General features: G+C 37.0%; 1 protein-coding gene across 8 annotated transcripts in view; it reads right to left on the reverse strand.

Annotated features, from left to right (window-relative positions):
* Positions 1–23,617, reverse strand: part of CD36 (CD36 molecule (CD36 blood group)) — a 36,192-nt gene extending 12,575 nt beyond the window's left edge. The window contains exons 1-4 of one of the 8 annotated variants that reach the window (XM_064421894.1): positions 23,478–23,617; positions 10,001–10,237; positions 2,290–2,450; positions 165–309 (exon numbers count right to left, since the gene is read on the reverse strand). In XM_064421894.1, coding sequence (XP_064277964.1) covers positions 165–309; positions 2,290–2,450; positions 10,001–10,120 — 426 coding nt within the window. In that variant the 5' untranslated portion in view covers positions 10,121–10,237; positions 23,478–23,617. Of the gene's footprint in view, positions 1–164; positions 310–2,289; positions 2,451–10,000; positions 10,238–13,339; positions 13,609–17,688; positions 17,801–22,600; positions 22,758–23,477 lie in introns of those variants that run through there. The other 7 variants (XM_064421889.1, XM_064421893.1, XM_064421895.1 and 4 more) reach the window with 7 other exon arrangements.
* Between the last annotated feature and the right edge of the window lie 1,760 nt (positions 23,618–25,377).

Here is a 25,377-nt window from a genome sequence, read left to right on the forward strand (position 1 = left end):
GAATGTTTTTTGAGCTTTAAACACACTCCCCCACAACAGGAGGGCTGGAACTAGGTGGTATTTGAATGTGCCTTCCAACCCAAACCATTCTATGAGTCTATGAACTTCTCCCCTATTCCCTCAACATTTGTATCTGGACATTATGGCTTTTTTCCTTGACTTACCACAACAGCGAGGTTGAGGATGGTCAAGGTGTCATTTTCTGTCCCAACAGACATATCAGGTTCAAAATTAGCAATGTTAGGCAACATGTATGTTATTGTGCCATTCTCACTTTCCGTGACATTTTCTTTGGGTAAATATCTCACCCTAGAAATACAAAACACAAAAAGAGAATATTTTTAATATTTGACTTTTGAGAAAACACATAAACGTGCCTGACTGAAGGTTTTTGAAAAGTTGATGAACATTTTAGTAAAATTAATGTTGAACATTTTATAAACAATAAAAGGTTTATGAAGTTTTCAAGTGATTACATTTAAAATTCAATTTTCTTCACATATTGTTCTTTTGGAAATATTTCCTTATTGATAAATGGAATAGTCTTTCTTGATACTAAAATAAAATCTAGTATTTCCTTTGTATTTTTATGTCATTATAATTTTTTAATGAATTATGATTTGTCATATTTCATAAGCTATCTCAAGGTTGCATGTAATTAGAAGGGGGTGACACAGACATAAAAACTCAGATATTTAATCTGGTAGACATGTCTTGCAATGAAACAGGTTAAATCCATAATGTTACTTTGATAATATTTAATATGATGTAGAGGTTTATAAGCAATCTTTCAGTCCCACTGAGGTTCTGCCAGTCATGGCCTGCCAGCAGATCTCTAAGGTACCAATTTCTGCTGCAGTTCTAGCTTTAGCTCCACTCTTCCTGTCCCACCCTCTTGCTGACCCCTCTGTGGGGACAGCAGCCAGCAGGGATCAAATAACAGTCTGTGCTGTAGGTCCAGAGAGCTTATCACAGCTCCACCCCAGAAGGGATCTTCAGGATACTTCAGAATCAGATCTTCCAGCACGAGTGTAGGGGTGTAAAGGTACAGAGAACATTTCCCCATCATACAGATGTAGACAGTGCAGGTGGGTCTTATCTGAAGAGCACCTGGATCTTGGCTTCTTAGAATTGGTTTTCATATATGTAATTTTAATTATTGGCCTAATGTGTAGAGTACCTACCTGAAAGTTGGGAGATTTTTTTTTTTCTAATTAATGTTTTTTTCAAGTTGTTCTACACTGTAATAAATGTTTAACTATTTAAAGGGAGATTGAGAGAGAGAGAGACTTCATGCCACAGTTACTCAGGTAGACTAAATATCCTAGGAAGGCATGAGTGCAGCAGTGAGAGGAGCCTTCATTTCATAGTCATCCTTTCATTAGTCTTATTTAGGCTTCTGGCTGAAATTTGTCCTTGAGAAAAAAAGGCATCATCAGCTGCACCAGAGTAAAATGTTTCTGTTTCACCTTCTGCAGTATTTCTTAACCATCCTTTTCCTGATTCCTATGTAACCTTTTCCTCTGCCTTCCCAGGTACTCTGTGAAACAAAAGTTACCTCTTTCTATTGAGAAATCAGTAAGTGTTCTGGCATAAAGGCATTTTGGCTGAAGATGCTGAAATGGAAAGCTACCTCATGAATATAAAATACATCTTGAAAGTTATTGAGAAAGAAATATCCTATCATCATAGAAAAGCAATTTCCTAACACGGGTGCCAGTGATAGCAAATATTTGGCTTAATAACTCAGGAAGCATCAGCTAGTCCTATGTCAATGTCAGATTTAACATTAAACATATAATAAAACCTTCCTGTATCTACGTCCTAGCTAGTCCACTCAGAAAGATTAATGTTTTTCCAAGCAAAATTTGAAAAAAAAGTTATTGATTAAAAAAGTGATAAAGGAGAAAAAACAAAACCAAACCACATTATTAAAATAAATTATTACTGATGCATGGATGATAAAATAATCTCTTGGTTTTGGGGCATCTGGCATATTTCTCCTGTTATAAAGCTGGTGAAAACTGAACAGGAAGGAACACAACCATCTCTGTGTGATTGTGGGTGATGAATTATTGTTTTTACTCAAGAGCAAGCAGCTTCACATCCTCTTACTCATCTCTATTTTTGTTTTCATTATGTTAGACACAATCCAGAAAATGTTTTGGATTGCTGAGTCTAGGCAAATTAGGCATTTTTGTCATGTCTAACTGAAGTACGAAGTGGAATTTCAAAAACAAATTTTATCTCAGTAGATATGATATCACATGTTAAAGGGTCTTTTCTTACCTGTATGTGTAAGGTCCTCTTTGTTCAAGATTTGGTCGAGCCCCCTCCTCCATAACCTCTGAAGGATTTAACACATGGAAAATCCAAAATTCCCTGTAAACTGAGCTTCCTGGCACAAGCCAATTTTGAAAAGCAGTGGTACCATTGACAATGACAGCTTCCTGAAAGTACAAAAATCAAATTTAAAATTATCCACAAAAGAAACAAGTGAGAAGTTGTGTTTACTTTTTAGGTGATTGTTGAAGATTTCAAAGCAGACAGAAAAAAACCACCATTTTAGCATCAGCATGAGATGTACAGGCCAGTTGGCCGACATCTGAGGCAGCTTGGCATTCCTGCTCAGTGAGAGCAAAAGTGAGTCCCCCTAAAACAAATGATCACAAAAGTGATACAATTGCTGATGCAGTCAGTAGCAAAGCTTTCCTATTGCTGTGGATGGGCATTCCCGTAGTTCTCTAACACTTGCCAAAACCACTGATCATATATAAAGGGAAAATCTTTGGTGACCGAATGATACCCAGCAGGTTACAGAATCCATAAACTGCTTCTCATATATTGCAAATAGCCCAAGAGAAGAAATGAGAGTTTTGTCTGAGCACTTTTCAGGCTCTAGATAATTTTGCACCCAGAGAAATCACATAGTGCTCTTGAAGGACTATTTCTTTGACAGAAAATTTTTTGTCACCAAAACTGAGACTTTCTAAGAAATCTCTCTAATTCTGATAACATTTTATTAGGAAATTTTCCCAGATCTAAGGAGAAAGGGACAAAAAAGTAAATCTGGAACCCCTCTAGAGGAATCAACAGCTTTAAGTCTGTGCTGCTCAGCCATGTGGCAAATGGCAATTCAGACCTCAGGACTGTACTGTGAGAAGGAGTTTTAAAGTGTGTAATCAGGGGAATGCCTGCTTTGCCTGGTCTGTATCAGGCTTCTTCTATGAGATTTTCCCAAACCTTGGGACAATGTAATTTTTCCCCTTGGTGGTAAAGATTCATGAAAATGTTTTTCAATAAGAAGAAGAATCTAGACTATGTGTCTCCAACATAAAAGATGATTTTCTTTATTAGAGTGATTGAAGATGAATTAGCTAATTTGCACAACTCATGAAGTCCCGACATTAAAAGGCTCTAATTTCTCTAGAGAGCAAGGAAAGATATTTTAAATCAAAAGTTTCTAATTTTTTTTTCTAGTTTAAGTTTGTGCCTCTAAAGTTCACTTGGCAATCACCAGGTAAACAAAATAGATACTTCCAGTTATTGGCTCCTGCAGTGAGAAATAAATATCTCATATTGGAGAACTTGCAACACTGTCAGGGTTCTGTTTGTGAAAAGCCTTTGTATGGTGGAGTTGCAAACACCTTGCTGATGGTGTAGAGCACTGAGCTTGCTGCCTGAATGTCTGCTATAATTTATGTGCATTTGTGTGAGAGGGGAAGGAAACCTTGCTGCAGCAAGTGTGATATCATCTTGAGGCCTTGCACCCAAGCCTAAGAAGGTCAAAGACTGTCCCAGCCGTGGCCCAGCATGGGGCAGACCACCTCCTGGATGAAGAGGGAAAAGCTTACATGGTTCAGAAATCTCCTTCCCAGTTTTCACAGAGAATTGCTCCAAGAATTTGCGAGAAACAGGATGATAGTGCAACTCAGTCTGCCTGTGATCTGTACTCAGCAGGGTCCTGAGACAGGGACAGATGCCAGGATTTGACCGCCCACTGAGTAACTGGAGTGGGCAAATTGTTAAATATGTAGCACAAATATGGTCAAGAAGACAAACTAATCTGTCTAGAAGACAATACTCAGGAACAGAGAATAGAGACGTTTCAACCTTGTGACAATAGAACTGTTTAACAGATCATCAAGTGGTGTTACTTACATTTTAAAATTCTTCCCTTCCATCCACTTCCCTTCTCCTTACAGCCCTCTGCCAGGGGTTGGAGTAGTGCAGATGATATGCCAGCTCTGCCACTGCACTCTGCCAGGTCACAAAGTGTGGATTTGCAGCCCAGCATTCACTGTGACACTAATGCCACTGTGGGCACCCTTGGGGAACTCTTCAAGGGTACAACTGATCTGGCAGTGAAAGGGTCAACTGGGTCCGGCAGGCCACAGTTCCTGATCTATCTATTGCACCACCTCTTATGCCTCAGGAAGCTGTTTCTGCCTGCTAGACAGGAGGAACTTAACTCCCTTATTTTTTTGCTTTCTGTGTTACCTTTCTACCCGTTAGCCATTTGGCTCAGGGGTCTGTGTAGAGGGAATTGGCATTAGAACATGGGAAGCAGCAGGACAAAAGAAGGAGGGGGAAGGTAGATAACAAGACCATTACTTTCAGTGGCATTTAGCCATTATTGTTAATAACATTTCTCCCACAAAATAGGTGTGTATGATTCTGTCCCATACTTTGAGAGTGCAAATGGTAGGTTAAAGTGGAATAAAAATCTGGAGCTCTTTTTCATGTCTTCAAACTAACACCCTCACACCAGCAAGCCCTTTGTTTTTGCTGTTTGATCACTGCTGATCTATCCCTAAATATTACCTGATAGTAGAAAACACCTCTCAGCTTCCTAGTCCATCTGCAACAGCTCTAATATCTCAATATTTAATGCAATAGTTAATGCAATAGTTAACTACTGTCAGCAAAAGCAACTACACAGCTGTGATTGCTACACAGCCAAGCTCATACCACGACCCAGCTGTGCAAGATTGAGTGAAACCAATGGGAACTTTGACCCTTTTTCTTTCTGACAATTTCCCCCCACTAGAGGTGGGTCAACTAGCAATACATAAACTCAAGAAATGCTGAGCAGTCAGCAATAGAAACTTGCTGTATATCATTGATTCAAAGTAAATGAAGCCATCGTAATTTCTGATGAAGAAACACAACATTTAAGACAAAGTTTCTGTTTTGACAAAGAATCTGGCCAGATGGACAAACAATGTCATTTTCAGGGAAGTGAGAAGTGTCACAAATACTTTGGACTGTAACAAAATTGTGTATGTTTCCCTGCCTACATAAACTGGGTGAAACAAGCAATACAATTCTGTAAAACTGAAAAAGTAAAGTTCAAGAAAAGCAAATAATCTTCTTCCATTTTGCAGCTGGAAGAATGACTCCTATTACTTGTTAAATGATGATTGTTAGATTATTACTAGCCTTTCTGCTCAGGCTTTTTTAGATCATAACTTTTATTTCTTTTCAGACCTTGGTAACAGAATTCTGAGACTCAATAAAGCTTAAAATTGATAGTGTGGGAGTATGTGTGGTTCGATCATTTGTGTTCTGCTGAGAGCCAGCACTTGCTTTATCTTCATTAGTTTGTTTAAAGAGGGCATATGAATGTCACAAAGACAGTTTTTAATTAGAGGTGTTTCCAATGCCTCCAGTAGCTGAGGAGATACAATCTGGCCAATCACAGATCACAGATATGTAGAGAAAAATGAATAAACGTAATAATAGATACAATTGAAGGCCATTTTCCTAAAAATAGCAGAGAGTAACCCAGTACAGCACTGAGGCATTGTAGCAAATCATTCACCATTTTGTACTATCAATTAATCAGGAGTTCAATATATTGAGTATTGTTACATGGCTTCTGTTCAGCTCCTGAGAATATGCACTCAGGTAGAAAGCAGAAGATCTTAGAGAAGTGGTGATAAAGGCTTTTCTAGCAAATGAATCCACTACCAATAGCTTTGAGTGGTTAAGCCTAGCTGGGAAAAAAACCCCATAACTGAAGTGATGGGACATTTGCCTAAAAAGATAATATTGTTTTAAGGAGGGAAAGGCAAAAAGTAGAAATTGAGCCATGTCAAAATATTTTTTTCCAACAATATCAGATAAAATCTTTCTGATTTGTTGTTTTGAATACTCATTTCCTTTCTTTTTTTTTAAATTTTATTTGAGACACGATTATATCTGGTATTAATGACAACAGACATGATAATGTTCAACTGAAATGTGTAGAGTCAGTTAAAAAGGTGTATTTTATAGTCTTGAGCAAAGTATTTCTCTGTAGACAACTCTGAAATGTCCACGTTTCACTCATAACTATACTAAGATCAATTTTCTAAACCCCTAAGACCTCATGAAAAGTTCTGTCCCCTCTGGACAGATTCAGTGTTTGTAGAAATTAGGACAGGACTTTTGCCCTTTGGTCCTGAAATCAAAGGCACCTTTCTATGAATAGTATCAGAGCTGAAATAGTTTAACACTGATCTCCTTTTGTGGATCCCTGCCAAGGTGCTGCTGCTGCTGCTGGTGTCATTTTGAGTGCACTCTTCAAGTGACAGTTTCTTTAAAAAGCCTTGAAAACAATTCAGAACATATATATATATATACACACACACACGTACATATACATATACATATACGTACAGATACACACACACACACACATATACACAATTTTGTTCTAAACTGTGTCCTCTGCTGGACACCAGAGTTGAAACAACTTATCCAAATTATTAGAGATATAAGTCTCATTCTGAGGCTAGAAAGCATAGCCATGTGCTCTGATTTGAAGCACAGATGCCTGATAATAAATTGGAATAAATGAAGATGTGACATCTGGGTGTTTTGTGTTACATGAACTTTGTTTGGTTTGTCCACTCATGGACTGCTCATGGGTGGAGCACAGCACCCACCCATCAGGAGATAACAGCCAGGAGACTCAGAGTCTCTGTCCGGCTCCTAAGGGCGCCTCAGATTTTCTGTACACTTGCAGATGCTTTAATTTTGCTTCAAAAACAGTTTGCAGCCTTCCAGCACAATATACCCTGCCGTGTTTACTCTGGCTAATCTCTCAATGACTGCAATAAAGGAGAAATGAGGCTGGTAAAGATGTGTGCTTAAGGGAAGCTTAAGAGAAGCATGGTTAGACTTCTGCTGCTAGCATAAAAGGACCAAAACCCCTATTGATTGCATGGATTTTGAAATTAAAATCCCTCCAATTCATTGGGAGATGCTAGAGAAGTTCATCTGGACTTGAGTCATCTTGCTTTAGAGTAAATTGACTGTAATGTTATTTGACTAAACCTTGATAACAAGTTAATTTAGGACAATTTGTCTTGCTATATTATGGAATTTCCTAAAACTATTCAACATTTATTATTCTAATTCAGCAATAACATTTGATAGCAACTTGCATTTCCTCCAAAAATATAGAATTGATCCTACTACTGTGCAATAGACTAGAATTTTTTCTGAGATTGATAGCCAGATGAAAAACTAGGGGTGTTTTTTCAAACTTTGACTGTGAAGAATTTAAGACAAGATTTTGCCTTTACTGTTTGTGTCTGAAACAATTTCTTGCCTTTCATTAGAAATATGGCACATTAAGTTTTGTTTTCATCCAGTGGGTGAGGACATCTTTGAGATTTTTCCTCATATGAGTACAAATGGAAATAACATAGATTCAATAAAGTTGGAAAAGCCCTCCAAGATCATCCAGTTCAAACTTTGACTGCAGTGCTCACTAAACCACATCTTGAAGTGCCATATCTACCAATTTTTTGAACATCGCCAGGGCAGGTGACTACAACACTTCCCTAGGCAATCTGCTCCATATAAATGCTTACAGGCCATATATGAAAGAACATCTCACTCTTTGTTCTTTTCCTGTCCTATAGCCACTGTTCTTAAGAAATTCTGAACATATTTGTCATGGAAGCTCATCTGTTTCTACCAAAGATTTTCCATAAAAATTACATTTCCAAAAGCAAAATAGTTCAGAAAAAAGGTATTTTGTGCACTCTCTGTGTTTCCTTTGCAGTCAGCTCTATATTTATTTTAAATAAAACTGCAATGAATAACAAATTTGTTTTTATTGACAGACCTTTCATCAACAGAGCAAAATAAGAATTAATTAAATTCAAGTCCCTCTGGAGCATCTACAGAACTGATCACATGTTTCAGCTGTTGCACCTGGGCCTGTTCTTGTCTGAAATGGAATTGTCTTAAAGTCTTATGGAGTCTCTTAATAGTCAACATATTAAACAGAAAGACAATAGTCTGGTATGACTTGTGCTTAGGAAAAAACATATCCATTTACTTAAGTAAATAAAGCCTCTACAAATGTCCTCTTTTATGTTTTATGTGATTACTAGTACATTTAAAATATATGTATATATACATCAAACAAGCTGCCTTGAAATAGGTACAAGCATCTGAAACATGATCACAATGAAGAAAATTAAAAAGTGGTTGAGGGGAAATTACTCCCTCTCATGCTACCACTACAGACTCATGCAGGTATAATTGAGTATGTAGACATTTGCAAACCATGCTGTGTAACTGGTTCATTACTGCTAGTAAATGGATGAACACATAACACTGCCAGTATTTGTAATTTACTTTCAAAATATTGAATGGTATGAGACAACACTCAGGATTAATATAAGTAAGTATTTGATATAAGGAGATAGAGATTTTTAAATTTACATGCTTTTTAGAAAACCTGTTATTTCCTCAATATGACAAACAATTAAAATTGTTTGTGATTTTTTTTGTAAAATGTTGCAAGATGGTTGAGGCATTATCTAGTGAGATTCTTTTTTATTCTCTATAAACCTTAAAATTCTTTAAATTCTTGAAAACTACAATAGCAACTGGAAAATCCCTCTACTGGTTGGTTTTCATTGGATTACCTGAAAAAAATAAGATATTTTATAGGAGCCATTTTTTTCAATTTTTTTTAACAATATTATTATATAGCTAGGGCCTCAAGAGTCAGTTCAGCATTTCCTGTCAGTTCATGTATCCACCTCCTCAAATGACTACAACAGCTATTGGGCTAAGGCTACTCTTCCAGAAGAGCCTTTGGATAAAGTCTCCAAGATGTCCACAATCTTCAGCACCACAGCAGATAAATACCAGCACTAAGCAATAGCCAAAGATCTTAAGATTTTCAGATTTTTAACCACCAGAGAACCAACCCTGGGTGCAGTGACCCTAAGGAGATTTTGTGTCACCATAGTGGACGTGCCAAGGCTTCTATTCCACATTACTCCATGATTTTAACCCCCAGTTATGTACACTTTTCACCAAAGATCTAAAAAATTATATATTTTTTTTCTTTACTTTACATAAAAATCTAGATTTGAGGGACAGAAAATAATCTAACATTCAGAAAAAACCTGCATCTGCTAGGTCTACAACATTCTACTTCAATCCTCACACTCAAAACGGAGAGATGCATTTTATTAGATTCTCCAGACATGTGGAGAACATTGACTTGGATCATACAATCAAAATGTGAGGTGAATACATGAAGTATAGGATTAGATTCTGCAGCAGAAGACTGTTTAGATTACTTGCAATATATAAATGTAACTGCATAGACTGAGTACCAAAGTATGAAAATAAAATTTAAAAAAAGGAAAAATAAAGAAACATGAAAATATCATAAATACAATAAAAATAAAACCCACTTCTAAATCAAATTCTGAAAACATAGTATTTTTAGCTTCTAATGTGAAGCACAAGAAAGAGCAAACAAGTGAACGTGGAAATATACTTAATATATTTTTTAAAATGTTACTGTTGCATGTATATCCCAGGACGTTTTGAGCACCTAATTTATAAAAACTATGTTTTACAAAGAAATGAAAAAAAAAGGAAAGAAACAGAACCAGAACATATGATTTAAAAATAATGAGCATTCAATAACCACAAACCATATGTCCTGGGGAAGTGCTAAAAAAAAAAAAAGTACCTTTTGTACTGCTCTGCCTATAAGATTATCTCCAACTGGTATTAGAATTCCTCCGAAGATAGCCAGTACAGCACCGATGATGGCCCCAGTGAGGAGCCCACAGTTCCTGTTACAGCCCATTCCTCTTTCTTCTTAGGGTACAGGTAAACAGTGTGCAAATATTTTTGTTGTAAGGCTTGATGGTTTTTCCTCTCTTCTTGGTCTGAACAAACGCACTGATCTTCCTCAGAGAAGCTGCTAATATAAGCAGAAAGTGAACAAAAATCAAATTCCAAAGCTCGAAGTACAAAGTACATGAGATGAAGCAGGTAGGAAGATAACAAGGCAAAAACAGTCAGGCAGTGGCCAGCCACTGGCAAAAATAAACCACAAAAAAAACCCCAAACAGACTAAACAAACAAACAAAGTTGCAGGTACTTTTGGCTTGTTGCCAATTGCTTATTACATATCATTATCTTCATTCCAGGTGCCTAAACAAACTGGTGAGTTTTTTTCATTAGTCCTTTTTTTTTTTTTTTTTTTGGCTCTGTTGCATTGGGGCAAGCTGACATTGTTATTATTCATATGACATTCTTCCTGATGTAGACATCTTTAAATCTCCCTCTGCCAAAGAAGGAGGCTATAGATAGCTCTGCTTTTATCTCAGCCTGCCATGGCCATGGCTCCCGCTTCAGGAAGAAGCAGGAGTTACACTGCTCTGGCATCAGCTCCCCTGGCTCTTTCTGCCCTGTGCCAATAAGAAAGTCCTCAATCACAGTTCTTAAAGACTAGAGCTTGATCCTTGAAAGAGGTAATACCTGTAATTTCAAGATTATTCAGTCTCAAAAGAAAAGTGTCTGTGAGTAGTCATTGGAAAATAAGATTTGCTACTCATATATGATAATATGTCTTACAAACTGGCCCCTAGTGAAAGGGGTTGTAAAGAAAATCAGAATGTTACTAATGCTGAAGTAGTAAAATGTAAGCTTCCAGTGATATTTTTTCAGATTTTTTTTATTGTTTATGAATAATTGAGACAAAGAGCTGCCTAATTTGCAATTTATTTTTTATGATTATGAATTAATCAAATACAAAGAATTTGCAAATTTGTTATTTGCTTTAGACCTCCAGTTAACAGAAAATCTGCCCTTTTCTGTTTTAGAAACAGTTTTCTGTTTTTCACTGTCCATGTCCTTTTTATTCTTACTAATTTCTGTTTATTGACATGTTGTGAACATCTCTAAATCAATTTTAATGCAGGTAATAGTTAATCACAGTTTCAGTTTCAAGAGTTAATTGCACATTCAAGGTCAAACATAGAGAGAAGGAAAACAGAAAAACAGAAAGATGAAGTGGAAGACAACTCAATCAGTTTGCTCATGAAGACTGATAGTACCAGAAGGACTTCATTAATTCCTAAACAGTAAAGCAGCTATAGGAACAGTGTGTGTTCTGTTTCCCTAATCAGTTACGTGATCCTTTTATCACATAAAGGATGTACAACATGCCCTAACAGATTAGGTACCATGGTCAGCGGGCCACTCCCTTGTCATCCCAAAGTCACAGTGATGTCACATCTCTACCTGGCACCAGACCCCTCCCTTTAACTGCATTGGAAACCCTCTTGAGCAGGTGATGGCTCCCTTGCCTTTAATAATGTCTATTTCTCTACATTTGAGATCATTTGGTATGTTAAGAATTTCTCCTTGGATATTTTCAAGCAGAATGACCAAAAGACTGTTTGCAGTCTTGGGAAAATATCCCTACTATCCTTACTAGAAAAGTCAGCCTGTCCATCCACCTGCCAGCAGGTCATTCCATGTGGTTCCCACTGCAAAGCCATTAAAGACTTTTTGATGTAGTGGATGTGTTTAACCACAAATTTCAAAGCATATTTAAGTTAGAAATTTATTACACTTGAGGAACTTTGAAGTGAAAATCCCTAGGAGCAAATCTCTTATGGCTGTAGCTAGGCTGAGATCAGGATCTTCAGTTTGGCAAAGACAGAATGGTAAAAGGCAACTAATTGGGAAGGTGGTGTGGGCATTTGAAAATCTGATTGCTTTTACATATTGTAGCAAATCTGAGGAAAAGCAGAGATCCTCAATTAAATAAAATTCTGAAAAGTTGCTAACTCCATTTGATTTTTCTCCCAGTACTAGAAGATTTTTTTTTCCAGTCCAGAAACATTTTAAAATTTAAAATGAAAATTAGTACTTTCAGAAATATTTAAAGGGGGCTTTTTAGATATCATCACACTTTTTTTCTTGACTTACATACTGAAGATTTTCAAACTCCACAACAATACACATTTCACCAAAATACATTCCACCTAAGTTTCTACAAGCTTTTCAAGTGATTTTTTTTTTTTGGCAGATTAGGCATCTCTTATGAGCATTAACAATAAACAGCTAGAAAGCATCTGCTAACAACTTGTGTCTATTCCAAACTTCTGCAAATTGAAAAATATTCACCCTTCTCCCACCAAAACCAATGTAATAGCAGTCTAGACATCCCAATTTATGCAATTCAAATTATAAATTACACAACTGTGAGTGAAGAGCACTCATTCCATAACACTCAATTCATATAGAAGTCAACATACTACTCTCATCTATCAGAACTGAATTCAAAATATGAAGATTAAGGCAGAAATTTCCAAGAATGCACTTTCTGGGAATTTATATTCAAGTGAAAATTATATACCTTAAGCAGAATAGAAAATACCATAAGAAAATTAGCTATGGTCTATGAGGCTATTGTATCATGAAGACTCAGATTTGACTACTGGATTAATAAGATTATTCACCTCATTCTATAGTGCTGAGTATGTACTTTTTAATATTGTTTCAAAGATCCTTAACAGAAAATTAATTAATAACAATGAAAATGGTCCATTCAAATCTTTGAAAGACAACTTTTAAAGAACTGTATATAGAAGGAAAGACGAAAAATGTTATTAAATTCTTTCTTCACTATTTAACTGACTTCTGTACATGTCAGCTTAAGGCAAGCACTTATGAAATACAAATAATCTCATTATATATTTGATGGTTTTGAAATTATAGTTTAAAGCTTTTTAACTGCAGTAGTGAATGCTGGAAAATTTTCGTTAAAATATGCATTTTTTATAAATTCATATAACTCCAGGACTATTTTTAAGAATACTAAATATCAAAACACAGAATGCAATTGGGAAAGCCAGCCTTACTGAACATAAAACACCACTGTTATCATAGTAACAAAGCATTTCACTAATCCATGTAAAATGTCACTTTTTCTTGCAAGCAGCTCTGTAAAATCCTTCCATTTAATTTTGCATTAAAAAGAAATATTTTCAAGAGCTTCCACTCAACTGACCTTAAAATGTTCCTGAGGAAAACCCTCTGATTTTAAATGTTGCATCGTATGACTCACCTTGAATAAGGGCGACTGATTTTTCAGCTGAACACACAAGTACTCAGCACATGACTTGCATCAAGTTACCAGCAGACAAGCAGCTAAACCTCCCCACCAAGCACATAGGCTGTGAACTGGGGGGGAGTGTTTATATATTCCAAGAGACGTCAGTTCCCTCTTTATCTTTTTTTGCCAGAAGAAAAAGTTAAGTTGTACTGCTGCTGGGGGAAGGGGTTATTTTTGCAGCCTGACTAAAAGCCACTACCTACATCTCGTGGTAGGATACTTAGCGACTGCAATCTTTATCCAAGTTTGATCCAAGTGAGTCAAAGGTCAAGGAGACAAAAGGGTAACTTACTTACTTGGTTTCTGGTCTCTTCTTCTTTCATATCTGCATATTTGTATTTTATTCATCATGATAGTGTATTTTCAAGTAAGAAAAATCAGGAAATTTCAGAATATTTTGAATAGGATTTTTTTTTTCAGGTATCAGATACAATGTTTCCTTGCCAAATGCTAAGGCCTTTCCTATTTTACTGGAAGTTCAATGAAAATCATTCCAAAAGCTTCTTTTTCTGAATGTATTTAACAAACATTTATTGTTACACTGACCTCTCTATCAACCAACATGTTACTCCATCATATGCCACTACTAAATAATAACAGTTTGACAAACTTTTGCAGAAATATTTTATAAATACCTCTTTATCTCAGGTGAATTCAATGAATGGATTGTTTTAAAAGATTCTTCTGGCAACAGCAAGAGAAATGACTTTTATTTGACTTAATTTTGAGAGAGAAAAAATATTGCTAAAAATAGATTCTTAGGTCCAGACTTTCATGGTACTGCACTGAATAGTTTGCAAGTCACAGGTTTAGTATTTTCTCTCTGTTTTGATGGACTGCTATTCTGTTATTTTATGTTACTCTATTTGAAAGCTTAGCTACTGCGGGAAAATCTGCCTTTTTCTAATCTATTTCTGCTAAGTAAATCTAAGGTGGATGAAAATTAATGAATTTGAGGTTTTTACCTCCTAGTAGTGAAGGCAAGACTGAAAGTGAGCCTGGTCACTTGAAAACAACTTTTTGTGCAGTTTTCAGTACAAGTCTTCCTGCCAGGGCAAGCTCGTGACCCCAAATAACTCCAGTTTCTCATCCTTGAAAAGTGCAGAAATTTTGTGTTCCTCTATTTTCTAACTAAAGAGGGATGTTTAACTGCTGAAAGTTAAGCAGTCCTCCACACTGTGCTTGCCATAAACTACTTTTACTGTTATTAATTGTTTCTATTGTACATGTCCTCCTCAGATGGTCTCCTGAGGATGTTCTTGTTTGGGATCCTTCTTCACTGCTGCCTGTGGAGAGGTTCCCTACCATGCTCATTTTCTCTGCTTGCAGCGTGTGGGAGTCAGTGTGCACCCTTCATGAGGAAAACATCTGCTGGGGTTTTTTGTTGGAATCTGCTACTGCCAACATAATGATGTTCAGTCTTCAGCATATGCGTGCTGAGCTGTACCACCTAATGTTATGATTTACAATATCCCACTATCATCCTGCAAAGGCAAAATCTCTTCCAGCAGCAGTCTTTGGCAGTGAAATGAGGACTGCCTGGTTCAACTGCAGAAACAAGCTAAAAGGACAGGAATCTGAGAGAGAAGCTGTAAACTTTTGGATATCAGTCACTTCTGTTTCTTAAAAACAAACGCAAATAAACCCTAAGTATTTTATGGCGCTGTGTCCTCTGACTTCATATCAGAGTTCAGAGGCTGCAGAAGAGAAAGAAGAGACACACAGCAGCAGAAGGAGGATACAAAAAATGAGTTGTGTACTTCATCAGAGTCCCAGTGGTGCAACAACAAACTGTCCCACAAGGAAAAGTTGTCAAAAAGGAGAAACACTCACATGCCTCATGAAGACACAGAGAAAACTGCAGGAAACAGAAAATGGGAAGCAATTTCCAAATGAAGTCCACATGCATTTTCTAGAGTAAACAGACCACTAACAAGAAAATGCTAAAGAGATGAGTGTTATTCATGGCTTTTATACATATCTCATAGTGGCCCTTTGGAAAACACTTTCTTTGGGCTGTTTTCCTATATGCTTTCAGATTCCTAAATAGGTTATGTCTCCCTTTTCTTTATTTTTTTTTAATATTAAGGTCCATTCTATCAGACATACCTTTATGGTACATACAATTTAAATTTTCAAGATGATTACATAAACATTTCCACATTCCTGTAGGAATTCTTTGCTGTACAGTATAGCACAGCATCAGTTTATATTCCTGTGTTTCCCAGTTATTACACTCAGAAATTTTCTCCAATTGCCTATCATGAAGCTTAAAAAACTAGTGTTAACATTAATTCTTGTTCAGATGTGGAAATGTTAACATATGTTAGATGACGTTGGGAAGAAAATTAGAAAGCTCCAGGAAAGTGCTGTCTACTTTTACACCCTCTGAACTTTTTAAGAACATTAACTGTTTAAAAAAACCTAACAAAATCTACTTTGTTAGGTAAAATGTCAAACCCTGGAGCAAAAGATTAGGCTAGTATTCTCAGTATCTTAAACATGACTTTCTATAAGCTTTTGGGTACTCTCCCTTGTTTTGAGAAAAATTATATTAACCTGCTTTCCATGGTAAGTTAATGCACAAATTTACTCTTTATCCAGGTTATTCTATTAGCATCATTTTATGTGGCTTCTATTGTCTCTACTGAAAATCCTGTTGTCACTACTCAGTGGCCCTCTGGCTTCTTCACAGGAAGTGGGAAAGTCCCACAGGAAGGGTTGTACCTTGCTCAGTAGTGAAAGATTAAATCATTAAACCTGCCCCCCTCAAAAGAAAACAAACCATACACACACACACACAAAAAAAAACCCCTATGGCTTTTGTCCCCAAATAAGCTTTCTGATTCAACACACTCATGTTCACCCATGTGCTCTTAGCTCTACTGAGAAGCAGAGTGATGAAAATGAGTCATCTGGAGAAGAAAAAGGAAAATATGCAATGTGCCACAGCTGGGTAAGACTTCTACCTCTCTCTGTGTACTGGAGATACTATGAGGTATTGTTTTATAGGGAGAGATATTTTGTATTCATGAAAAATAATCTGATTTCCTAAGGAAATTAAAACCTTCTGTGTATCACATCATCACACAGTACACAAGAAGCAGTGCATGAGTTATCCACTCAGACCAGCTTCTACAATTCACTGCACTTCCACTTCACAAGAGCCATCCCAGGGTGAACATGGCCTATCCTCAGGTGTTGCACATAAAGAACATGAATATATAACACACAAATTATAAAACAATAATACAGAACTAATATCATTCCGAAATTCCATATTCACTATTTCTGTCTCATCTGTTCTCACAGTGACTGCTATTGTGTGTAATCTGATTTTCTAAAAGCCACAGGATAGAACAGAGTTTTATAGGTCAGGTCACTTCACGTAAAAGAAGGAAGGACAAAGATATCTTAGTTGTTTCATTTTTCCTTTTACTGTCTTATCTATACAGCTCTAAAATAAAAGAAAGGCACAGTTTCATGTTTTTGTTTTTTTTCTTGTTTAAGTCAGTTACAAATATTTGTTACTGATAAACTTATTCAGTTAAAAGCAGGCATCCGGATCCAGAGACAAATTGATTTCTTTTCCTCTCACTAGAGAAGAGTGAACATAACTCATCTCAAGCACTCAAAATTTTTTCTGAGATAAGACTATATAGAATCATAGAATCATACAATCATTAGGGTTGGAAAAGATCTCCAACCTTTGACTAAGTACCACCATGTTCACTAAACCACATCACAAAGTGCTAGAGCTACTTATTTTTGAACAGTTCCAGGGAGTGCATATCTTCTAGAGGTACTGATGTTTTGCCTTTAACTGCAAAGCATCTAAACAATGGACTTAAGTTAGGCATCTAAAGATTAGAATTATAATGTTGGAACAATTCCACTCAAAGTCCCCAAAAAGGTCTTTGATTTCCTCTCCACATCAATGCACCATACTGATGGTACCAAAACACTTGCACAAGATTCTGGTAAGTGCATACAGAATATGAAAAAAAATAGAAAATTCAAGAAGAAAAGTTCAAAATATTTACCAGCTGGCATTAACGGAAATTTTGGACAAAGATTGCAGACATGGTATCACACTTTTTTGCTCAGCTCACATTACAGATTTTACTGCAGGTGTGTTGGCCTTCAAGGATTGCCAGTGCATGCCCTGACTCATACTCCAACCACTCATATCAAGCATTATTCAACCTCCTGAAAAAAATATCCTCCCCAACATGCATTAATACCTTATTTCTCCTCACAAGAGCTTGGAAGACTCTTATCAAACTGCTGCGTAGCTCCTTCATTACCCACTAGAGACTCCCAGCCGCAACTTTCCCAGCTCTGTTAAGTGTTAGGTCCTAAGGTGCTGTCCCTTGTGGTTCCCAATGTGTCCTGACGATATGGAAAAACATCCTAAAATACCAGTGGCTCAAGCCAACTTGGCAGCAGTACAGTGGAAACAGTGTGATATATTTGGCTCCTGCCACTGATATGTTCCTCTGTCAAACTGTAATGAAGCTCTTTACGGGGAAAATGGGTGATGGAAAACCCAGCAATTGCTTCAGGTTTTCCCCTAGATAGATTGCTTTTGGGGTCTTCTTCACTGATTGTGGCATGCACTAGCTGCTGCCTTTCTCAGTCCTCAAAATCACTTTTCAAATTTGTTTTCAAGTGATTCTAACAGGGGGATTAGGTGAAGAAATCCCAATAGCAACAGGGATAGACCACACTCTGATTCTTCCACTGCTGTGGGTTCATGTGAGAGTAACTCAGAATATAGATAGGAGGGAACTTAGCAAAACAGAATCCAATAGAGAAACTGTAATATTATAACATAGACTTCTTGTGAGTCTGGAGCAGTGAAGGGCTATGAAAATCTCTTACTGAAAGGGTTGGGTTGGCCTGTTAATGCTAGTGAAACCTTAGTGTTGCCCCAAAAATTATAATTCATCACCCATTGTGCAGTGAGCCAATCACACAGAGTCAAGGGCTTTGTTATTACACGTTTGCACAAAGATGGATATTGTGTGGTGAATCCACAAAGTAAATCCACTATCACCCTGAGTAAAAATGATAAGGACTCTTTATATGCTGTTAATTTTTATATGTTCTGCTTATCTAATATATTCAGTGTTTATTATTTGATTATTTCTGAGTTGTGCTGAGCTGGCTTCTTATCTTGGATGACCTGGTGCTCATCAGTTGTAGAACTTAAAATTCTATTATTGTCAGGCTGGCTTTCTTAATGTCTTCTTATCTTGGGTGTCCTGCAATAGCAGATTCTTCCTCCTAGTCTTTTTTACTCCCCTGGGTCTGTGACATTTGAAGTGGGTCAGGCCCTGAAATGTAATAAGGTAATGCTACTGAGAAAAAAAAAATGTCTTAGACATCACAGGGAGGGCACCAGAGAGGAGGCTCCAATGGCAGGAGACAAAAATTTTAAACCAAATGTCTTCTGAAAGTCTGGAGAAATTTAACAAATCTTGTCCCTACTTGGACATATTCCACTTCTTGCAAAACTCTTCTCCTTAGATCAGAAGTCACAGAATAATGGAGTAATTCTAAAATCTTTCACTAGTGCAATACCTGGTTGAGAAATAGTCATCATAGTGAATCATCCCAGACAATGTCAGTGGTTTTGAAGAACGACTGGGTAGTCCTTATGTTAATTTTTTCCCTAAAAGCTACACTGTAATTTTGTCTCTGTAATAAGTAAGAACAACTTATGTACAGGCGATTTTTCCAGTTGTGAAGATCTAAGTTTAAGGTCAACTTCTTGGTGACTTCTCAAGTATTGAAGACCTGTCAAATGACTGACACCCTTATCTTTCAGTTTACATGTTCCAGACCTGGAAATGTGTCCTAGGTCTGAACAATGTTCAGAAGCTCTTCCCTGGGCCTTCAGTCCAGCCTCAAACACCAAAGCCAAACCATCAGCCTACTGCTGGGGAAAGCTCTGCTCCCCATCAGACCAGCTGGAGAAGAAAGTTTTACTGAAGCTGCTCCTGGGGCAGCTGCCACCTTCACTTAGGGAATCAGAATCAGTGGCTGGAATCGAGAAAAACTTCTTGTGAAACAAAAAAGGATTTTTTTTCCCCTTTTCTTCATATTTTTTGAGAAGATATTTAATTACATCAGTAAAAGAATCATACATAATTCACATACACAGACAAAAAAAACCAAACCCCAACACTGAAAAATAAAATTACCCTTGCCATAGGAGATTCCTTGGCAGCAACTGAAGATATAAAGAGATTATGAAAAATTGTGTAATATCACAGTGTATTGAGAAATATTAACACTGTGAAGAACAGAGCATTAGAAAAAGTACTAGCAGTGATTTCTGTTCACTAGCAGTAAACTAATGAGGGAACTAATAGATATCCTGAAAGTCTCAGATCATGTAATTTTCAGTCATAAGATATGGCATTATTTCAGATGAAAACATGTTACAGAAATATGCATATAACTATCAGTTACAGAAAAAAAAGTAGTTGCAAAATACAGTAATTTAACCCAAACCACTTACATTTCTGATCATTTTCCTAGTTGTCCCAATTATAAACATGTTTTTGAAGTCTCACTTGAGGACAGAAAAAAAAAAACAAAACTAAGCAACTACAGACTACACATTTTTTATGAGTAGGATATTTTTGCCAAGTTAAAAAAAATAATTGAGTAATTGTACCTATTGCATCAATTGTCAAGAAAATAAATCACTAAAATAGCATATGATCTCAGGACTTCCATATATAAATTAACTTATGCTACATCAGCAAATTTATGATATATTATATTGTGGAACATTTCCTCCCCCCAAGCCTGAGGATCCTCCTCCCGATGGGGAGACCCCTAAAAAGTTCTGTGCCATGAATGAAAGACAAATGGGACTTTTGGTTTTTTCAGTTTTCAGGTTGCTGTTTATTTTTCTGTTATCAAAAGTTCAGCATGCTGTCTACATCTCAGCATACAAAGAGAAGACACCAAAAGTCACAAGACGCACATGTTCAAGGTCTTTTAAAGCTATTTTGTCCAATTAACTGTTAGAATGTTTTTTATTTCTACCTTTCTACCAGTAACTAATTATTTGTCTGTCCACACAACATCTGCACTGAGGTTCTTTCTAACCAATCATCCTGTGCTACCGACACTGCAGAAAATGGAGTAGATGAAGCACAAGAAGGAGATAATGACCAAAGTCAACCATCTTGTCTTCTATCTAACTCCATAGTTAGATAGACTCTACCCAAGACTCTACTTTTTTCACCCTGTGATAAACTACATTACTGTATATTTCACACACTCATAGATTCCAATTCAACCCAAAGTCTTGGAAGCTTTCTCCATGGACCAAGGTTAAAAGCAGTATTCCCCTGGGGGTCAGGACTTCTCAGGACAGGCAGAGAAATATTCCCTGTGCCCTGGGTTCCAGCATTATATTTTTTTATATATTTATATATATGCACATAAATTATAGCTTTAAAACTACACAGAAATGCATTTTTCCTCTAATTAATAATGATACAACTCCCATAATTAATAATTATTACAGTAGCTTTCCTATATTATTTTATATCACAGTTATTAAAGGTATACACAGCCATAAACTTGACATCTCTGCTCATATTTTTTAACATATGTAATTAGTTGCTTATATAATAGACTTTCGTATACAAGATAATGATTAACAGGTAAATTATTATTACATTTTTTGCAGTTAAAGTTTTCATTATATTTATTTCTAATTGCAATGTACAGTGAAATATTAGCAATATACACAATATGCAAATGAAATAATTTGATTACCAGTATATATAGTCTTTGTAAATTTTGACTTTTCTTGGATTTATGAACAGTCAATAAATAGAGGCTAAATAACATCTCTCTTTGCTTTCAATAACTAGCAGTTAGAAGCATTTTGCAAGTTATAGGATGCAATAATACGCTTCCAAGAAGTTTATAGAATATCCAGCTGTGTGTTAAGAATCTGCCTCAAGTCCAGGAGCAGGGTCACATACCTGTATGGAGGGAGAGCTGCTCTCACAACTCTTGCCACAAGGAAGTGCAGAGGTGCAGAAGAGCCTGCAAACTTACCTCCTTATTTAGAGAAAATTAGAGTTGCTGTAGCACCCCTAAGAAACCCTGATGCCCAATGCCCCACCACCCAGTTGATCTTGTATCAGCCACAAACAGAAAGTTGCACAGACCTTTTAAACTCCCTTGTAGGTAAGCTGTCTCAAGTGATAAGGAATTATGAAACCTCTGAGCCCAAGATATTTACCCTCTCAACACTTATGCTTTACAAGGGAGACCAGTTCTGAGAAATCCTTTCAGGACCAGCCTTTGCCTCTGGTCCCTTCAGCCTCTGCAATAGCCCAGAATTTGGAGGCAATGTATCAGGTCCTGTTGCCAATCCAGAACAAATTTCATTGACTTTTCAGTAACTCTTTGCAAACACGGTCTAATCCCATTTAATCCAAACAAAGTACTAGAAGCCAAATAATACGTGTCATATCAGAGATAATTCTTCAGATTTGGGTTTATTATATTTATTTACACCAAGCATAGAGACAGGTCAGGTTGAGGGATCCCAGCTGTGAGTACAGCTGTCCAAATTCATGGGACTCTCAATAATATTTCCACAGGCTTTGCTTCACAACTTGGTTATCTAAATAAACATCTGAGCCAAGTGGCAGGGCTATTGCCTCCTCTGCCTGTCTTTTTGGATCTTTGTTAAATCCTTTTATCGTAGCAGGGCTGATACTTTTCTAAAATTTTTAAATTATTAATAATTAAGCATGGTATTATTTTTTTATTTGAACAGCCTATAGAGGACCTCCTTTGAGAAAGTTCAAGCAAATAGCAGCAGTTATCAGCCTGTCTGCCAAGTCATATTTAAGATAATAGCTGTCTCAGAGGATTATCAGGAACCTGGAGGTGAGTCATTATGACAGGTGCTATAAAACTCCATATGTACTAACTGAAGGGACACTCCATTGCAAAAACCTCTTAACTGATGAAATTTCTGCTTCTCTAAAGTTAGACAGAAAATCAAGTGACAAGGAAATGTTAAGAATTAAAAAATATTCCTGAAATTTTCATTAATCTGGATATTTTCTGACCTATCCTGTTATGCTGTAAATGCTGTTTTTCTACCTTTGATCTTCTTGGAGTCCTGTTGATTGCTTCCTCTGTGCCTTTCACAGCTGCAGCCTCCAGCTTGTTGCCAGACTTCTGCCTTCCTTTCTGCATGTGCTTCCTTTTACCCCTGTTTCTTTCTCTGAGAATCTCCTCCCACCTCCACCCTATCATCTCAGCAGTCACTCCTCCACCAAGCATCTCCCCTAGTTTGTCTCCTCCCTCCTTGGATTATCCCCTAGGTTTTTTTCCTGCTCTTCCAGAATTTACTGCTTTCCATAAATTTTGTCCTTGTTCCTTGTCATTAACATTTATATTTCCCCAATCTCCCATTATACTTTTTGTTCTTTCTTCTATTTATCTTCTTCTTCCTCTGTATGAAGTTCAGGTATATAACCTTCTCACACCGTCAGTTAATCAAAAAAGCTGTTTGCAAATGAAAACCATATTTATCAGTGCTCTTTGGTGCACAGAGAAGTCTTACCTGAAAAGACTAATTGTGAATAATAATTTAAGTTTGGTGACTTAATACTGAGTTCTTGTTTGTGTTCCTTCCTAAAGCCTCAGAAGAGCAAAGCCCGCAGTATTTCTACCCATTATCTATTTTCTGCCCAGCTGCCATTCAACATTCTTTTTGAAGTCCTCCCACTTCTAAGAAAATGAATACTGAGCAGCTTCAGCCATACAGCAAGAAAAAAAGGAAAAAAAAAGAAAAAAAAAGAAAGAAGAGGAAGAGAAGAGAAGAGAAGAGAAGAGAAGAGAAGAGAAGAGAAGAGAAGAGAAGAGAAGAGAAGAGAAGAGAAGAGAAGAGAAGAGAAGAGAAGAGAAGAGAAGAGAAGAGAAGAGAAGAGAAGAGAAGAGAAGAGAAGAGAAGAGAATTTTATCCCGCTCTTACCTGCACTAGAACTGGGAGAGGATCTGAGATGAGTCTGGGAAAAGCTCAGAGTTTTCTGAATGCAGTGCCAGGCAGGCTCAGTGGCAAAGCAGGCATACTGGGCTACCAAAATCAGTGCAGTGCTGTTCCAACCCACAAAGCTAGAAAGGAAATAGGATGTATCATTCATCTCTTTCTTATGATTTGAGCGGTCAGAGCACTCGTTAGTGTTTAGCACAAAAAAAAAATCCTTAAAATTATATAGGATAAAGATTACAGAATTGTAAACATGTCGTCACAACATGAAACACCCCAGGCATGTTTGTGGCAAAGCACACACCCTCTGCATAATTATACTCGGGCTTCTCTGTTTTAGGCAAAAAGTAACAATAGTCACTTATCAGATTCTCAAAATGGTATTGGAGAGGATTCAGCAGGACACTCCCAAGACTTTCTGGGTAGTAGCAGCCATAGGATTGCAGACACATAAATGCTTAGTCCCTCCAGTTTCTGGAAATTATTTTGTCCATTCTGCACTCTGCTCTATTAGTGTTTTCCTAGTTAGTTTTTTGCCAATCTATCTCTCACAATTCCTTTTCTCACTCTGCAATTCTAGCTCACAGTTCTCCTCCTTTCCCCAAATCTCATATCCAGGCTGTTTACCCACCTCTTCTCAGAAGATAAATCTTAACCATATCAGAATAATATCTCTAAAAGTCTTGTGTGCTCAATTCAGCATTGCACATTCAGGCAGCAAGGAAGCTTTTTTTCCTGCTGTACTTCTGCATGTGAGATTGTTTTAACAGCAGTTACACATTCCAGGTCTTACTGAACATTGTATTTTCTGAAGTCTGTGTGCCCAAGGGAGCATTCTGGTATCTTGGTCAAACAAACACCACGGACACCTATCAGCTGATATCTGTAAGAATATCTGTGATGCCTCTGACTAGAGTTTAATGTGCCTGTGGTTCTAATGCACACATGCCTAAAGATCCATGTATGGATCTTCTTAAAAGAGACAGAAACAACTGCAGTGGAGATGGTTTCACACAGCTTCCCAACAGTGTTCATGGTAGACAGCTTCCAACAACTGGTCTTATGAAAAACCTACTAAAAGACACTTAGACCCAGCAGATCCTTTTGATTCGTCGTCTGCATGTAACAGGAATAATTTTTTGTCTTGTTATGACAGGCATATGTTGACTCGAGCTGGTGAGGCTTGTGAGAAGATACTTTCTTGAAAAGTAAACATGAGGGCATATTTTCCTATGGATAATTTACTTTCCTTTGACCTAGTAAAATGTGAAGGCCCTCCTCTGTGAGGTCAATAATACTCCATTTTTGACCATCTAAGTAAATTACACATGCTTTCATGTTCACATGAACATGCTGGTGCCTTGTTTTAATTTCAAAGTATCTACCTGAAGCTTAGCGGCAAGCTGAGCAGTTTTTGCCTCTTGCAACCTTGCCTATTGCATTTTCCACCATGCAAGCACCCTGCAAAACACTACCTTTTTCCTTGGAAAATTCCATGTGTGGCTCACTGAAATGCATGTGGCTGGGAGGACTTGTGCCTAACTTTGAAATTGTGTTGTGATTCCTTGCAAAGCCATATTTTTCATACCATCCAGGTTCCTCACTGGAAGAACACAGCAGGAATACAGACCTAATTCTTTGGCATGTTGCCACGCTTGGTATACTGATTAAAGCGAGGTGCTTTCTGAGGTGCTACAGATCTTTTGATGTGGCTACTGCATTTCTGTGTAATCTTCACTGTCTTAGGATCAAATTCATACATGAACAGATTCCCACTTTTACAGCTATCCCTCCTCTAAATGCCACTTCCATACTCCATGTTTAATTCATTTTGTATACCAGGCATGAATCAAGTGAATTTAGTTTTGAACGAATTTCATGATTT

This window comes from Passer domesticus, chromosome 5 (assembly GCF_036417665.1).
Source record: "Passer domesticus isolate bPasDom1 chromosome 5, bPasDom1.hap1, whole genome shotgun sequence".
In the NCBI taxonomy this organism is placed as follows: Eukaryota; Metazoa; Chordata; class Aves; order Passeriformes; family Passeridae; genus Passer; species Passer domesticus.